This window comes from Ctenopharyngodon idella, chromosome 17, assembly GCF_019924925.1.
Source record: "Ctenopharyngodon idella isolate HZGC_01 chromosome 17, HZGC01, whole genome shotgun sequence".
Classification (NCBI taxonomy): domain Eukaryota; kingdom Metazoa; phylum Chordata; class Actinopteri; order Cypriniformes; family Xenocyprididae; genus Ctenopharyngodon; species Ctenopharyngodon idella.
The window spans coordinates 32,907,720-32,925,936 of record NC_067236.1 but is presented as its reverse complement, the minus strand read 5'-3'; the positions used below and the strand labels follow the sequence as shown (position 1 = coordinate 32,925,936).

At 36.8% G+C, this 18,217-nt stretch overlaps 1 protein-coding gene across 4 annotated transcripts; it reads right to left on the bottom strand.

Annotated features, from left to right (window-relative positions):
• Nucleotides 1-784: 784 nt before the first annotated feature.
• Nucleotides 785-16,356, bottom strand: atxn3 (ataxin 3). Of its 4 annotated transcripts, none has more exons than XM_051866936.1 (11): nt 16,220-16,356; nt 12,143-12,307; nt 12,015-12,059; nt 9,154-9,239; nt 9,010-9,076; nt 6,625-6,712; nt 6,406-6,526; nt 4,705-4,868; nt 2,125-2,251; nt 2,009-2,040; nt 785-1,523 (listed from the first exon to the last, which is right to left on the bottom strand). In XM_051866936.1, the coding sequence occupies exons 1-11, from the start codon at nt 16,241-16,243 to the stop codon at nt 1,486-1,488; spliced, it is 957 nt and encodes a 318-aa protein (XP_051722896.1). In that variant the 5' UTR covers nt 16,244-16,356; the 3' UTR covers nt 785-1,485. The 4 variants fall into 4 exon arrangements, with proteins under 4 accessions (XP_051722896.1, XP_051722895.1, XP_051722899.1 ...); XM_051866935.1 differs by lacking the exon at nt 16,220-16,356 and adding an exon at nt 14,706-14,762; XM_051866939.1 differs by lacking the exons at nt 9,010-9,076; nt 9,154-9,239.
• Between the last annotated feature and the right edge of the window lie 1,861 nt (nt 16,357-18,217).

Genomic DNA, 18,217 nt, shown 5'->3' with positions numbered 1-18,217 from the left:
CCATGGCGTTAGAACTGGTACACCGTTGTTGATTGTGAAAACAAAATGGCGGCACCGTGGGTGGAAACGTGCAGATTAAGGGGTGGTAACAATATAGTAAGATCCCCTTCCTACGTCACAAGAGGAGCGAAATCTGAGCGGCTCATTTTTTCACATGCTTGCAGAGAAAGGTCCTTTTTCATGTTTTCTAGGTTGGTAGATGCACCCGATTATAGCACTTAAACATGGAAAAAGTCAGATTTTCATATATGATATGATATGTTACACATTGTATTGTAAAAATGTCATGTAACATGGTGGACAAATGTCATAGTATGTGAAATATTTGGTCAGGATGATTAGGTTATACTAACCTGAGCTTGACCAGTGTGTTTACTGGTAGACAGAGATGTTCACCCTCCGACAAGCCTGAAAAATAATTGAATTTTAATTTTTTTCCCCAACAAACTGGCTCAGTACAAAATCCACCAAACTGCAGGAAAGATCCATTTACCTGAATTCATTTGTTTCACTGCTTGACGAAGATGCTTCACTGAGAAAATCTCTTCTGTTGTTGATTTTTGTTTAATTCAATATGATTAAATGTTGGAACATTTCGGATTTCACTTTGACTTGATGTTTTTGACTGGACGCTCTGAGAACAATTTTGACAAAGTACAAAGATTTGTGCGACTGCTAGTCATCAGCCATCGTGAATGAAACTAAATGCTGGAGGAACATCTGACATCTTCAAGCGACTCACAGAATGCAAATAATCCAGAGAGAAGGAACAAAGGAAAACCACTCGAGGGGAAAACAAATATTTTTATTTAAGAAACAAAAAGTGTATATAGAAGTGCAAGAATAATCAATCACTTAAAAACTATTGCTGACTGTGAGACGAATTTGGAAACAGAACCAGAAGAGCTGCTGCCTGCAAACTAGTGAGGGACGACTGATAAATGTCTAAAACAAGTGAAGGTCTGAATCTGTGTGATGATTGGTGCACACGTGAGCACTGATGGACGTCATTTCATCACTGACTGCACTGGAACTCACTGGTCAACCATCTGCCGTCACGCACACTGTGCTCTCTACCAAGTGCGTGTGAGAGTCGACCTTCACAAGCGAATGAATCATAGATATGGGCACGTGTCACACGCCGGCGAAGACGCCGCTCACCTGTGACAGTAAACGGTAATTCACTACAGTCCACAGAGGAAAAGAGGAAAGAGATCCAGTAACCCAATAAAGCCGAATGGTCCCAGAATGCACAAGTGATCCCAACAGCTTCCTCCTGACGCGGGCGTCTCGCTCTCAGTCTGAGGAAGAGGAATGTACCGGGGTAAAAGCTTCCCTTTGACCTCATTCAACTTAAATAGGTCAAGAGAAGCTAAACGAATGTCCCTTTATTAACACAGCAGGACCCAACTGGAGTCCCAGAGACGTGATTCCCATCGGGTGGCGTTCAGAGCGTCCGGCGCTGTCAACATCGCCGCTGGATGGTCACTGGTTGGGTTTGGTCCCGCTGTCCTTCACTTCGCCTGCCAATGACACACAGCAAAACAAGAACATCTGCTGAGTGTAGATCCTGTGGCCACTGCATAAACAGCTTAGACTAGTCTTACAAGTTAGTTATCTCGTTTTCCTTCTCAACCTTCGCCAGTTGCGTAAATGTAGCCACTATGTTAAGACTGTCGCCGCATCTGAAATCGAATACTTCCCTAATATATATCTCAGAAAGGCGAGACTGAATCCTGTATCCAACCGTCTCAGACACAGTGACTGATTACCCCTTGGCTAAACAGCTAGTTGGATAAACTAGTTCTTAAGACAGTTCTGGATCTAGGAACCCACAGCAGCACTCGCTCACATGACCTGAGACATTCATCTGGTGGCATTAATAGCAGACAGAAGCTAGTAATGAGCTCAGTTGTTTCAAAGATTTATAAAGCAGAAGGATTTCTCCACATCAGATGTCTGTTTCTATAATAAGGAGGACTGAAAGCAGAAAGACAGAATGACTTACCGGCGGTGCTGCTGTCGTGAGCCTGTTGCTGCCTGTGAGAAGATCAGACGATCATCACTTACTCTGATTGAACATGAGCGATCACAGTATCATGAGTGTGCCGCAGTCGCGCTCACCTGTCGAAGTAGGCCTGTCTCCTCTTGCGCAGCTCCTCTGCGGTGAGCGTCTCCTTCTCGCTGCTTCCTGATTCGTGAGACGAGCCGGCCGTCACAACTGCGCTGGGGCTTGAGGGATCACTGCTGCCTACATCCATTAAAGTCACCATGAAATCAAAAATGGAATATTGCAGTGTTAATTATGAACGATTTATAAGTGCACATCATTACTGTTTTAAATTCATGTCTCGTAATCTTGAATCAGAATGAGGGCGGGGCAACCTGTCACTCACATGAGATCCACCAACAGCAAACCACAACCATCCAATCAATTCCACACGGACAAAATCAAGCCCCGCCCTACATTTGTTTTATACAGCACAATAAGGAAGAAAAGATGAGCGCAACTCCCTGAAACAAATTAAAAAAATGTTACTTGAAATAAAATAAACGTCAACTATAAAGCTTATTTTCAGCTATTTCCATTTCGTTTAACTTGACGTACTAAAAAGACTAAGCTAAAACTGAAATAAAAATGATAGAGACATTTAAAAAGACAACTTATAATTAAAGCTGAAAGGGCCCTCGCACCCGGGCTTACCGCTACCCGGAGGCCTTAGGAAAACTGAACAGTGGGCGATATTCATTTAAGCAGATAGAGGAGAAATATGTCATTTTGATGCACCACAGTTCCTGTTGCCAACAGGTGGTGCTTTGACTATTACTGAATATTGCCAAGTAGATCTTCAGGCCAGGACTATTATCACACATGTGAAGTTTGGAGCAGATCGGACACTTTATGCCTGAGTTACAACAACTTCATCTTTCATGGCGAAACGGCCGCCACGGACACGCCCTTCAGCAAAAACTCAAGACTTTTGCAAGTTAACATCGCGAAGGCCTTAAGATTAGACTGACCAAATATGATGTTGATCTGGTTAAATCTCTACGAGGAGTTAATCACAGTGTAAAACATGTCATTTCCTGTTGCCAGCAGGTGGCGCTATGACTGTAACTGATTATTGTCATGTAGATGTCTTCAGGCCTGGACTCTAATAAAACACATGAAGTTTGGGGCAGAACGGACACTGCATGCCTGAGTTACAACAACTTCCTGTTTCATTGGCGAAACATCGAAATTTGTCAGGCCGCCACGGACACGCCCTTCAGAGAAAACTCTAGATCTTCGCAATTTAACGTCTCAAAGGCCTTTAGATTAGACTGACCAAATATGATGTTGATCTGATTAAAGCTCTAGGAGGAGTTCGTTAAAGTACAACGTCTGGAAATGGAAAAAACTGCAAATATTTTGCAGAGAAAATTCAAAAAAATCTCACTTCCTGTTGGGTTTACAGATTTTGCACCCAGGGACATTTTTGTAGGTACTTGGTTGTTAGATGTGTCTACCGAATTTCATACCTGTACATGAACGTAGCGTGAAAGGCACTTAATTGAAATTTTGTAGGTGGCGCTATCGAGCCATTTTGCTACACCTAATTCTGAAACCCATATCAGATGTAAATTTTCACCACTTGTGACTTAAGTTTTATGAGTTTTCGAGCATGTTTAGGCCCTCAAAAATGCGATTCATTTCGGAGAATTAGAATAATTGACTGAGCAATTACAATAGGGTCCTCACACCATCGGTGCTCGGGCCCTAAAAATGGCAAAAACCCACAACAAAACTACTAAAACTTTAACTGAAATTAAAACGAAAATGGAAAATCTATTTAAATCACGTCACGTCTCTAGGTTTCTGCTCTTCCTTGGCTTCCTCTGTCAACCTCTCAGACTGACAGGAGACTTTAAAGCTGTGATCAGACTTGGCAAGTTTGGTTGGAATAAAATGAACTCTGGTGCGAATGCTAAGTGAATCACAACTAAATATATCATTTTTGTTTTTGGTTCGAACCAAAAGAACCAAGAAAACCGAACTACAACTGTGAACACGTCCTAAGTTAATACAGCTTTTGTTATCAGACAAGACTCTGTGGACTGGCTTTCAACACCAGACAAAATAGATATGACGCTTCTGGTAAAGAGACTGAATCCAATATTCCTGGTGTAGAGATTCGATCTAACATCACTGTCTTTGTTCTACAGCTTGACCAGCAGATTGTAGGCATGTCAATGCCAATAAAGCATAAAAATAACTCCAGACAAGGTCAGTTTGAGTTAACGATTCAATGAATCACTGTCATAATAAAAGGAATCAATCTTTTTAGTGAACATATTCAAAGAATTTGACTCACTGGGATGAATCAAATTCGGCACCCTTAAAGCTTTCCCTCTTTGACCTCAGCAGCAAACTTCACTCAGTTTGATTTAAGGAATCAGATCATAAAGGGCTCTACAGTTATTTTAATTGGCTGAACCATTTGCATAGATTATTGAATGAATCACTGAATTCACTGAAAGAAGCGACACCAATTACAAGAAACACTCTCATTAATGTCACGTTTTCAGCCTGAAGCTCCAGAAGCATGAGCACTTTCACACTCACTTATAATCCAAAGTCTTTTAGACTTCTCTCATAGGAGTATCACTCTTCAACATCATCCTCTATGTAAAGACGTGTTACAAACGGCGTGTGTTTCTCACCCTGCATGCTGAGCTGAATGGCTCTGCGTAGGTCGGCCTCCTCGTCCTCCACCTCCATGTGCTGTCTGCTGAGAGCCAGAGCCTTCCTCAGCTCCTCCTCATCCTCATCCAGCGGCACTTCATCCCCGGGGGCTGGTGTCTCTGACACCGGCTGCACCGACATCCTGATCAACAGCACACACTCATCAGAGATGCACAAACTCAACGTGCAGACATCACTGACAGACGACCATAGATGGCAGTGTAATCCACGGCTAGGCATTTCACTTCAGAATTAAAATTTCCTGATAATTTACTCAGCCCCATGTCATCCAAGATGTTTGTGTCTTTTTTTTCTTCAGTCGAAAAGAAATGAAGGTTTTTGAGGAAAACATTCCAGGATTTTTCTCCATATAGTGGACTTCACTGGGGTTCAACGGGTTGAAGGTCCAAATGTCAGTTTCAGTGCAGCTTCAAAGAGCTCTACACGATCCCAGAGGAATAAGAGTCTTATCTAGAGAAACCATCGGACATTTTCTAAAAAAAAAAAGTATATACTTTTTAACCACAAATGCTTGTCTTGCACTGCTCCACGCATTACGTAATCACGTTGGAAAGGTCACGCATGACGTAGGCGGAAGTACCGCGGTAGGGTGAAAAACTCCATCTCATTTTCTCCTCCAACTTCAAAATCGCCTACGTCACGCGTGTACCGATCCAGTGTTTACAAAGCGAACGTGCAAAGACTAAGTCAAACGGCCTTTACAAAAAAAAGGTAAAACAACGATGTCGGACGATTTTGAAGTTGGAGGAGAAAATCAAAAAAAAAGTTTTTCACCCTACCGCGGTACTTCCGCCTACGTCACGCGTGACCTTTCCAACGTGATTACGTAATGCGTGGAGCAGTGCAAGACGAGCATTTGTGGTTAAAAAGTATATAAATTGTTATTTTATTTAGAAAATGACCAATCGTTTTGCTAGACAAGACCCTTATTCAACCCGCTGAACCCCAGTATGGAGAAAAATCCTAGAATGTTTTCCTCAAAATTTTCTTTTCGACTGAAGAAAGAAAGACATGAACATCCTGGATGACATGGGGGTGAGTAAATTATCAGGACATTTTAATTCTGAAGTGAACAAATCCTTTAATTTTCTCATAATAATCAGCATCAGCTCTTTTCTCACAGTGTCCGAAACGGTTCGATCAAGGATTCAGTCTCTCTAAACCCCGCCTTTCTGAGAGCCTGCTCTGCTCTGATTGGTCAGATGGCCCAGTCTGTTGTGATTGGTCAGAAACCAAATTATCATATCTGAATCTCAGCACCTGATTCACAGTGATATGAACAGTAATGATGGTGTCAGTTTTACCGTATCAATCTCATCAAAGTGGATTTACAGAAAACAGCGTCTTCTCGACATGAACAACACGAACCAAACTCTTCCAGTCTCAGATACAACTACAGTGATTGAGGGCGGGGCAAAGAGACGTGTTTTTCAAAGTGTTGTTTTTTGGCGAATTGCATGAAAACCAATGGGGGTCAATATGATCAAATTGTCACCTAAATCTGTACAGCGTTTACACATCTGTGTGTCCTGCACATTCATCACCAATGAGAAATAAATAATTTAGAGTGTTTAAAAATGGAATGTGGGTCACACACAACAGGAGGGTGAAGATGGACGTGTCTTGCTCTATATGTCATGTGACGAGAGTCAGCGCACCTCTGGGCCTCGTCCTCTCCGATCAGCTTCGGCCGCTGCTGTTGCTCCACTCGCATGATCCGCAAAATCTGATCGGCTTCACAATCTGGCAGGTTTCCCCGGATCACAAATATAGAATAACCTGCAGAGAAGTTCAGCTGAACTCAATTTCTAGGCATTACACATGTGGACGCACCACGATAAGAGCTCATGTGATACATGGTCATGTAAGAGTTTTACCTTCTTGCTGTAGCTGTGCTAAGAAAAGGGCTAAGTACGTGTCTGATATGAGCTCTGGTCCGGTCAACAGCGAGTTCAGATTAAACCACTAGATTAACAGAGAGAGAAACAGGCTGGTAAACTCGACATCATCTCAACTGATCATCTCACACAGCTGCCGCTCATTTGACACTTTAAGACACATACGGTGATTGTGACAGTAATCCAAACGACCCCAGTGGATGAATCTATGTCTTCTGAAGCCATCGACTCATCCACTGGGGTCGTATGGATTACTGTGTGTGTAATTTTTCAAGTGTCAAATGAGCGGTAGCCAATCACTTGCATTATATAGAGCCCTATCATACACCCGCCGCAATTGTTTTTTTGCTAGTTTCAGCCCGACAGTTATCATTTTCACGGCCAGCGCCATGTTGTTTAAATAGCAAATGCATTTGCACACATTAGTTCGCCCATGGGCATGCTGGTCTGAAAATGAGGTGTGTTCAGGTGCACTGTTGGCGTGTTGCTATTTTGAGGAAACTGAAAATGACTGCGCGACTGACCAACAAAAACCTGGTCTAAAGTCAATGGAGCAGTACTTTTGTGTTATTTAAAGAGCGTGTTAGTAATATGTGCCTATAGGCGGGTGTACAACGTGCATACACTCTGCTTGTTACACACACAGGGATGTGCAGCAACACACAAACATTTTAAATATTAAAAATAAAAGGATTCCTCACTAGAGAAGCTTTCAGTCTTTCCACATGCAAATTCCGCCATGTAAATAGCAAACCCACCATGGTGCAAGGGCAACTGGCTTTTAAAGGGAATGGAAGATGAGGATTATTGCACGTTACACCCAAAACACACCCATGAGTCATTAAGAGACTAGGAACAGCCCTTTTGGACCATGCGCCTGGCGCGCCGACAATTTTTTCAGTCGTTAAACTAGCAAAAGAGGATTCAGACACTCCGTAAGTGCACCTACGCTTCAGACCATGCGCTCATTAAAGATCATTAAAATAGGGCCCATAGACTCACACTTGTTTGTGTTTATCTGAAGAAAGAAAGTCGTATACATTGGGAATGGCATGAGGGGGAGTAAATGATGAGAGAACTTTCATTTTTAGGTGGACTATCCCTTTAAAGGCACAATATGTAAGATTTTTAGATTAAAATATCCAAAAACCACTAGAACAGTGTTATATATTTTGTTGACTTGTGTACTTACATTATCCCAGATGTTTCCAAGAATGTTTAAATCCAGAGAAATAAGCACTTTTAACCAGGACACGGACCGTGCTTATCAATGACATCATACCCGCGTTACCCTCGATTTCCCGGTTTTATTTTGTAGAAACCATGGAAACACCAAAGATGCTTTAATATATTATGTGTTTTATTAGACAGGTGAGCAACTGTTTGGATACATTCATCGACAGAAAATCAATCATGTTATATTGCTCAACACAGTCAGTCTTATTGTTTAAATCTCATTTTCTTGATTTACCGCGAGTACCGTGTTTTACCATGACTAATATCGATCTATCTTACTGCAGTGTGCAACAAGTGTCTCACAGCAGCTGCCGAGTGAACGCATTATAACAACTTTCAACACACAAATGTATCTAATATGATAAACAGCGCTGCTTTACCCCACATACGGTTGACCGGAAGAATCGCGGCTGCGGCATAATAAAAGTCCCGCTGCTCTCGAGTCGTGTGTCGCGCTCGTCTCTCATTAGCAATCGCTCCAGCGGCCTCGATTAGCTTCAACATCACTCGTTAATAATCTCATCCATGAGCATGATTTCTACCCGAGTCCCGTCGGATTCTTTTCCACCGGCTGTAGACGTGAAGACAACACATCCCATGATTCCACGAAATCAAGGCGTCATCAAGCTACGCCTTTGTTTTGAATAAGCGACCTCTAGTGGCGAAAATCTACATAGTGTGCCTTTAAGATCATAATCGTAGCAACCATAATTTTCCAGTCTGACCTTTTTTTGGGCTGCTGAAGAAACTGATTTCATGTTAACAACGTTGTGTGACATGAATATAATGCAGTATATTGATGGTCAAAAACATCGAAATGGATACATTTTTTAGTGCGTCACGAAAGATAAATACGAAAGAACCAGCAAACAAATCCATGCACGCTGGAAGAGCTTGACCAGCAACACACGCACTGTGTGAGTTCATCATTTGTGCTGTGCATATGTGAATAATGCAGTAAAAATAACTACAATTCTTATAATTAGAATAATGAAAATGGCATGTAAACGAGAGTGAAAGGGTTTGCTTGTGTTATGTAAACTTTTAACGGCAATTAAGTCCTTACTCTGATTGGAAATAGTCACATTATTGGTGCACATGCAAACGTAGTCAATGCAAAACACATACCTGCTGTCCTAGCTTACGCACTGTAAACCAGTGCTCCTTATAGTTACATATAAAGGCCTTCTCGTGTCTGAAAGCAAACATGAAGAGGATGAACGTCATACAGCAGGTAACAGGACGGATACTGAAGCTGTCAGAAAGGCTTACATGGGATCAATCCGTAGCTGCTGGTACTCTCTGCTGTTGAACAGAATGATCTCCAAACCCCAAACCCCCAGCGCGTTACTGATCACCTGCAAAACACAGCGCATCTCTACTCACTGCGGCAGAAAACATGTGACGTCTGAAACAGTCAAACAGGGACAGCGGGATGTGATTTTCTCTGTGAAGAATGTGAAAGTGTGTCTACGTGTAAAACGAGAGGGACTGAAGATGCACAATGAAAAGGAAAGCGATGAAAGATTATAGAGCTGCATGATTATACGTTAAAAGATCACAATCTCGATTCAAATACTCATGTAATCTTATTCCTAAATGACAACGATTCGCCAATTTATTAAACCTTGACAAGTATGATACAGGGAACATTCAGATCTGTGTTGGTGCTGCCGCTGATCCAGAGAGAGCCGTTGTCATGAATTTGTATGAAACACAAACAGTCTTTATTTCTGTGTAACAATAATTCAAATTATCACAGAAGTACTGGGATAAAAGTTTGGATATAAACACTGATGTCCACAACAGTGATCAACATAGAGTAAATCACCTTTTGAAAGTAATTTGACGCTTCAATTACATTGTTCAACCAGTAAGTGGCGACAAGTGACTGTTAAAATAATGTATATGTCATCAAATCATTCATTCATTCATTCAAGAAATTCGTTTAAAAACGCTGATTCATCCAGTAATTAAGCAAGTGAACTCTTTATGAGTGAGTCATTGAATCATTCATTCAAGAGATTTGTTTAAAAACACTGATTCATTCAGTAATAAAGCAAGTGAACTCTTTATGAGCGAGTCATTGAATCATTAATTCAAGATTTGTTCAAAAACGCTGATTCATTCAGTAATAAAGCAAGTGAACTCTTTATGAGTGAGTCATTGAATCATTCATTCAAAGAGATTCATTTAAAAACACTGATTCATCCAGTAATTAAGCAAGTGAACCTTTATGAGCGAGTCATTGAATCATTAATTCAAGATTTGTTCAAAAACGCTGATTCATTCAGTAATAAAGCAAGTGAACTCTTTATGAGTGAGTCATTGAATCATTAATTCAAGATTTGTTCAAAAACGCTGATTCATTCAGTAATAAAGCAAGTGAACTCTTTATGAGTGAGTCATTGAATCATTCATTCAAAGAGATTCATGTAAAAACGCTGATTCATCCAGTAATTAAGCAAGTGAACTCTTTATGAGCGAGTCATTGAATCATTAATTCAAGATTTGTTCAAAAACGCTGATTCATTCAGTAATAAAGCAAGTGAACTCTTTATGAGTGAGTCATTGAATCATTCATTCAAAGAGATTCATTTAAAAACGCTGATTCATCCAGTAATAAAGCAAGTGAAGTCTTTATGAGCGAGTCATTGAATCATTAATTCAAGATTTGTTCAAAAACGCTGATTCATTCAGTAATAAAGCAAGTGAACTCTTTATGAGTGAGTCATTGAATCATTAATTCAAGATTTGTTCAAAAACGCTGATTCATTCAGTAATAAAGCAAGTGAACTCTTTATGAGTGAGTCATTGAATCATTCATTCAAAGAGATTCATGTAAAAACGCTGATTCATCCAGTAATTAAGCAAGTGAACTCTTTATGAGCGAGTCATTGAATCATTAATTCAAGATTTGTTCAAAAACGCTGATTCATTCAGTAATAAAGCAAGTGAACTCTTTATGAGTGAGTCATTGAATCATTCATTCAAAGAGATTCATTTAAAAACGCTGATTCATCCAGTAATAAAGCAAGTGAAGTCTTTATGAGCGAGTCATTGAATCATTAATTCAAGATTTGTTCAAAAACGCTGATTCATTCAGTAATAAAGCAAGTGAAGTCTTTATGAGTGAGTTATTAAATCATTAACTCAAAGAGATTCATTTAAAAACAGTGATTTATCCAGTAATAAAGCAAGTGAAGTCTTTATGAGTGAGTTATTAAAGCATTCATTCAAAAGATTTGTTCAAAAACGCTGAATCATTCAGTAATAAAGCAAGTGAAGTCTTTATGAGTGAGTATTAAAGCATTCATTCAAAAGATTTGTTCAAAAACAGTGATTCATTCAGTAATGAAGCAAGTGAAGTCTTTATGAGTGAGTCACTGAATCATTAATTCAAAGAGATTCATTTAAAAACAGTGATTCATTCAGTAATAAAGCAAGTGAAGTCTTTATGAGTGAGTCATTGAATCATTCATTCAAGAGATTCGTTTAAAAACGCTGATTGATCCAGTAATAAAGCAAGTAAAGTCTTTATGAGCGAGTCATTGAATCATTAATTACACTAATTTTATAAAATTAAATATTTTTATAAATAGACTGCAGCAAATAACATTTTGTCAGAACTTCTAGTAAAATTACGTTATTTTGTTCAGTTCTCTATTGAGAATCGTGATCCCTATTTTAAACAACAAAAGAAACAAACAAAAGAATTGTGATTCTCAGTTTATCCAGAATCGTGCAGCTCTAAAAGATTATGAAGACAAACGTGTTTTTAGACAATCATGCACAAGAAGACCAAGAACATGAATTAAGAAAGAGTGGGACGTGATTTGAACTACAACACTCTTAAAATAAAGCTTCCTAAAGGGGGTTTCACAGCGATGCCATAGAAGAACCATTTTCAGTTCCCTTGTAATGACCAATTCTTAAAATAATCATTTTTTCTAAGTGTGAAGAACATTTTAATAATCTAAAGCACCATTCTTACACCATAAAGAATCTTTTGTGGAATTAAAAAAGATTCAAATGAGGATAAACATCCTTCATGGAACCATCAATGCCAATAAAGCCTTTATTTTAAATTAAGAGCGCAGGAACTGCAGTATTGTGCCTCAGATGTGACTCACTTGAATGGAAAAGAAGCCGCTGTCATCCATGTTTCCCGACGGTTGCTAAAGATGGCAGAACACAAAGGTATTATGGGTATATCAGTGACACTTGAGCAGTGAACTGAGGCGTGTGCGGGCCAGCGCACCTGCAGGAAGGTCCTGTACTCCTCCGTCTGGACGCCTCCCTCAGCCATGCGCATGCGCTCCTCCTCGTCCAGCTGGTGCGCGATGGACGACAGCTCCACCGGACTGAAGTACTCGCCCTGCAGGAGGTTGTTCAAGCAGTGCTGTGCACACAGAGAGCCCTCTTGCTGAAAACACACACAAACACGTCAACGCATCCGATGACAATGTCTATACATGCCACAGACCCCAAATATGATCATCCTCATGCGAGTGACCCCATCCTCAAATTTAAATGGCAGCTATATATTTTCATATATAAATACCCAATTAATACTGTGAAAAAATTAATATTATACATTTGTAAAACATTTACTTTCTATTACATCATTGCAGGGGTTTTTATACTGACTCTAGGTTTTATTTTACTTTTAGCAAATTATTTTAATCAAATGTATTAATTGATTATTTATTTATTTATTTAAATCAAATTTCATGTTGTTTAATCTTTTATTTAGTAAACTTTTTATTTTATTTAGTTTAATCTTATTTTTAATATTGTATTTTTGTTTACATTTTACACTCCTTTTGTTATTTTAATTTATTTTAATGAAGCTGTATTTATTTATTTATCTGTATCATTTTTATTTAATTATATACATTTTATTTTATTTTATTTATTAATAAAAATGCATTGATTTATTGTTTATTTAAATCAAATTTTAGTTATTATATCAGTATATTTTCAGTGTTTTTCTACTTACTGTAGTACTGAAGTTAGATGCGTTTTTTTATTTATTTTTATCAAATTATTTTAAACACATTAATTTATTGCTTATTTACATCATTTTTGAAATCAATGTATTTATTTATTTACTTAGTTTTATCTTATTTTTATTTAAACACTAAATAATAAATAATTATTTATAATTTTCCTTTTTATTTATTTTAATGAGGTTTTATTTTATTTTTTTTACTTTTATCAAACGTAATAATTTAAATCAAACTGTATTCATTTTATTTTATTTCAATTAAATGTACTAATTTATTTATTTTAAGAAATAATTAAAAAATAATCAATTTATTTATTTAATCTTATTTTTATTTATACCTTAGTTTTCCTTTTTTATTTTAATCAAGTTTATTTATTTTTTTAGTTTTATTAAATGTAATTATTATAATTTAAATAAAATTGAATTTATTTTATTATTTTATCAAATGCAATCATTTATTATTTATTTAAAAATACTTTAACCAATTTATTTATTTACTTCATGTAATATTTTATTTATACACATTTCCTTTTTTATTTATTTTAAACAAGTTTTATTTATTTCGTTTCATCAAATCATTTTCAATTTAAATCAAAATTGATTTATTTTAATCAAATATACAAATTTATTATTTTATTTATTTAAATCGTTTTTTTAATTATTAAATGTTTTATAGTTTATTAAATAACATTTTTAACAATTTATTTTAATCTAATATATTAATTTATTATTTAAATAAATATTTTATTTTATTTAAGTAATGTTTTATTAAATTAAATTAATTAAATTAGATTTTTTACACTGTTTTTCTCTAAACTTTCCCACGGACCCCCAGCGCTCCTCTGTGGCCCCAGATTAATAAACCCTGATTACTGTGACTCATTTACAGTGTTAACCAGAGTTATTTCAGATATTGATCTTACAGTGAAACCAGTGGTGTAGTCTACGTGATACGCAGGTATACGCCGTATACCCACTAGGAAAGTTCAAGGATTTCCGTATACCCACTTAAAAAAGCACAAGGATACGTAACATCCAATAAATCACAATAAACTTTGTGGTTTGTTGCTTTTGACATGAAACAAAGTCTCATATTTCAAATTCTGCCCATTTTACTTCAAAATAAAAAAAACAAAAAACAAATACTGCTTTGGCGCTCTTCAATGTGTAGTGAGAGATCACTGTAGTTCAAGAGAAGTGGCAGCGTGAAGCGCGCGTGAACTGATCCTCTCCTCCGTTTTAATACCAGTTACAGCGCAAAATAAACATGAATGAACATCTTAAGGTATGTTAAAAGATAGTACAACTTAACGAAATCTGTATCATGTCTTGTGTAATCCCTTAATCAGTGTTTAAACCGCGGAAAGACGTTAATAACAGTAAACAATGTCACGTAACGTCACATTTAGGCAGAACACACATATTCAGTGACCATAAACTTGTTAGTCAGCTAGAAAAATGAACTCTAGAGAGGAGCATTTAGCTAAATATATGCACCATATAACATATTAATTACAATTTTATTGTTCTTCAATAGCCTATATAATGCATGTTTGAATAAATACGTCAAGTTGACAGCCACCATTTAAATGTCTATATTTCAAAAAACGAATTGGAGTAGAAATAATTTTAAAGTTAGAAGGCCTATTATTACCTTATTATTATAAAAATGTCCTTGAGTGTAATTTACGTTTGTATACAAATCAGTTCATTTTAACCTTCAATATTAATGTACCAACTGATTCCCATGTATATTTTACAGCATTAGTTGAGAGATTTTTTTTTTCTTGAGAAAATTTGCCATGTACTGTACCTGATATACAGTATATCCAAAATAACTGATATTCAATCGCATTGCAAGTTAGTGAATTGAAATGCATCACTATGATGACAGACTGGCAGGAAATGGTGCAAAACAGAAAACAAAGTCCAAACGGGGTGATATTGTGACATACTGATAAGCCTCATCTTTCCATTCCTGTACTCTAAAACAATGCTGGGTTAAAAACAACCCAAGTTGGGTTGAAAATGGACAAACCCAGCAGTTAGGGTTAAATGTTTGCCAAACCTGCTGGGTAGTTTTATTTAACCCAACTATTGTTAAAAAATTACTATATGGATAGCTTAAAATGAACCCAAAATAGGTTTGAAATTAAAAATCAGACACATAATTACTAGAGGCAACAATAATAATCAAAAGGTGAACATTTATTTATAAACAATTTAATAAATGTTTATTGTTTCATTATTATAATTAATATTAATAAATGTTAATTTCCAACATATTTTGAGTTCATTTTAAGCAAGCAATACAGTAATTATTAAACAATAGTTGAGTTAAATAAAACTACCCAGCTGGTTGGGCAAGTGGTTTAACCCAACCACTGGGTCAAAACAACCCAGTTGCTGAGTTTGTCCATTTTCAACCCAACTTGGGTTGTTTTTAACCCAGCAGTTTTTAGAGTGTAATAATAGTTGCAACTTGCACTCTTAAATGTGCAATGAAACTTGCCAGCTGAAAAAACCTATGCTCCAGGCATCATATTCATTTAACATCTAAGGCTAATGTAGATCTTAACTGGCTGAGTTAGATGGTGATTGACACTAAACTGTAGAAAATCAGTCCAGAGTCTCTCCAGCTGTCAATGTCACTGGCTGTTAAAGTCTTGTGTTGCTTATATAAATTGACATGTTGATAACACACACATAAGCAGTCTTTCGGAATACTCTCAATTACATGTAGCCTAGATCAGATGCATACTACATGCATTAGTGAGTGTGGCGGTCACTCTGGGATGGGTGCACATGAGGCTGGGAGGGAAAAAACTAGACTACACCACTGAGTGAAACTGTGACTATAAATGAAAACCACTGAGGGCTCATTCCATAACAATCGATTATGCGTTTACTGTAGTTAAATTAAACAAATATAGTAAGATGATATTCTCAGAATCACACTGGAGAACAGCATTAGTCGCGTGATATTTATTCAGAACTACGGTAACGGTGTATAATAAAGTACCGTGGTAAATGCTTGTAAAGGTAGTTACTGTGATGTTTATAGAAACATAATCCGCGCCATTAGCTTCAAATGCGATGATCAGAGATGTGAGAATAATGAAAGCGACACACTGACAGTAAACAAATAGCCCATTTCGGATCGTTGACAGTCGATAAAAGTCCATAAACGCTTCATATAAACCCGTCTGAGCTCGTTCGTCTGAGAATAAGAGGATACACGGACAAATCTCTTATTTGTCGGGTGAAGCACTTGCGGGAAATATAAATATAATTCATAAATATATTTCGCTAAAAAGCGATTCTTACTTTTTCGTGGAAAATAGACTCCATGTTTGAAAGTGTGAATGACGGGAGAGTCGGAAACAACGACACGGCAAAACATGTCAAAATAAAAGTCCCTCCAAAAACACACAAATCAAATGAAACTGCTGAAACAATGTAGGGCACAGATTAGGGTTATTTGTTAAATTCCAGATGGATGGATGGATGGATTCTACAGAATTGGTGCAAACTGCTGTCCCACAACCAAAAAACACATTTAAAAAGCATTCAAGTATTCAAATTTTAGATGTTTACTAAGATTCCTCTATTATCTATTGAATCCCACAATAATATTTAAAATATCAGTAAGCTTAATTATATGTATGTATATATATATATATATATATATATATATATATATATATAAAATCATAATTTATTGGGTACTTTCAGTTGGTAGGTGGCTGTCCTGAACCCTAGCCCCTAAATTTCAACTTGTGAAAATGATATTGAAATAAATTTTGCATTTTTTTCCACTGTTGTTTTTACAAATATATTTGATTTTTTTTTTTTTTTTTTTTTAAAGTGAAGTTAAAAAAAATATATATTTTAAATTTTATTTTTAAATCATGAAACTTTATGTAAAAAAAAAGTGTCCCACATGTCACTACCGAAACAGTGTGTGTTTGAGTCCATTGTCTGAGACTGATTTTAACACACTTCTACATTTCTGATCAGGAAATATTCCTGTGTTCCTCCCTCTCATAGTCTCTCTCTCAGAGTAGATAGGTCCATCATTTTGACTTAAATGTGTTCAGAAGTCTGGAAATCTGTGTGTAACTTTCAGGAACGTCACTACCGAACACCTTTTTCTGCAATTAAGCCGACTTTTTTGGTTGTTATTACATAAAATTTAGTTTTTATGTATACAACTGTTCAGAACTGTGCTAGATAACCATGTGCTGATTAGCATCTTTGAGCGGCTCAAAAATATCTAAAATTGTCACTACCGAAACATGTCATCATTGTTTTGGTAGTGACAAAAGGAACACATAATCATTTATTTGGGGGAAATAAACTAAATTTTAGCACAGTTATGCAAATCATTAGTATTTTAATATGTTTTAGTGTTTAGTATGAGAGTTAAAATCCTGTAATGTGATATAGTCACTACCAACACATTACTGTCACTACTGAAAAGGTGCCGTCACGACCGAAACATGGGATGTTTTGTCAAAAATAAAGTATATTAAGATGTATAACTAAGATGTTATTATAGTGTTTGGTTCAAACTAATGAATCCTTCACTCTGAAATCAGTATGATAAACTTTATGACTTTTACAAAAAAAAAGATTGGAACAAATCTCATAAATTACACTTAACTATTGTTAAAAATGTAATTGTTATTGATTTACCTGTGAAAACTGTTTTAAAAAAAAAAATAGTATATATTTACAAGGTACAAACCCGATTCCAAAAAAGTTGGGACACTGTACAAATTGTGAATAAAAAAGGAATGCAATGATGTGGAAGTTTCAAATTTCAATATTTTATTCAGAATACAACATAGATGACATATCAAATGTTTAAACTGAGAAAAAGTATCATTTTAAGGGAAAAATAAGTTTATTTTAAATTTCATGGCATCAACACATCTCAAAAAAGTTGGGACAAGGCCATGTTTACGACTGTGTGGCATCCCCTCTTCTTTTTATAACAGTCTGCAAACGTCTGGGGACTGAGGAGACAAGTTGCTCAAGTTTAGGAATAGGAATGTTGTCCCATTCTTGTCTAATACAGGCTTCTAGTTGCTCAACTGTCTTAGGTCTTCTTTGTCGCATTTTCCTCTTTATGATGCGCCAAATGTTTTCTATGGGTGAAAGATCTGGACTGCAGGCTGGCCATTTCAGTACCCGGATCCTTCTTCTACGCAGCCATGATGTTGTAACTGATGCAGTATGTGGTCTGGCATTGTCATGTTGGAAAATGCGAGGTCTTCCCTGAAAGAGACGACGTCTGGATGGGAGCATATGTTGTTCTAG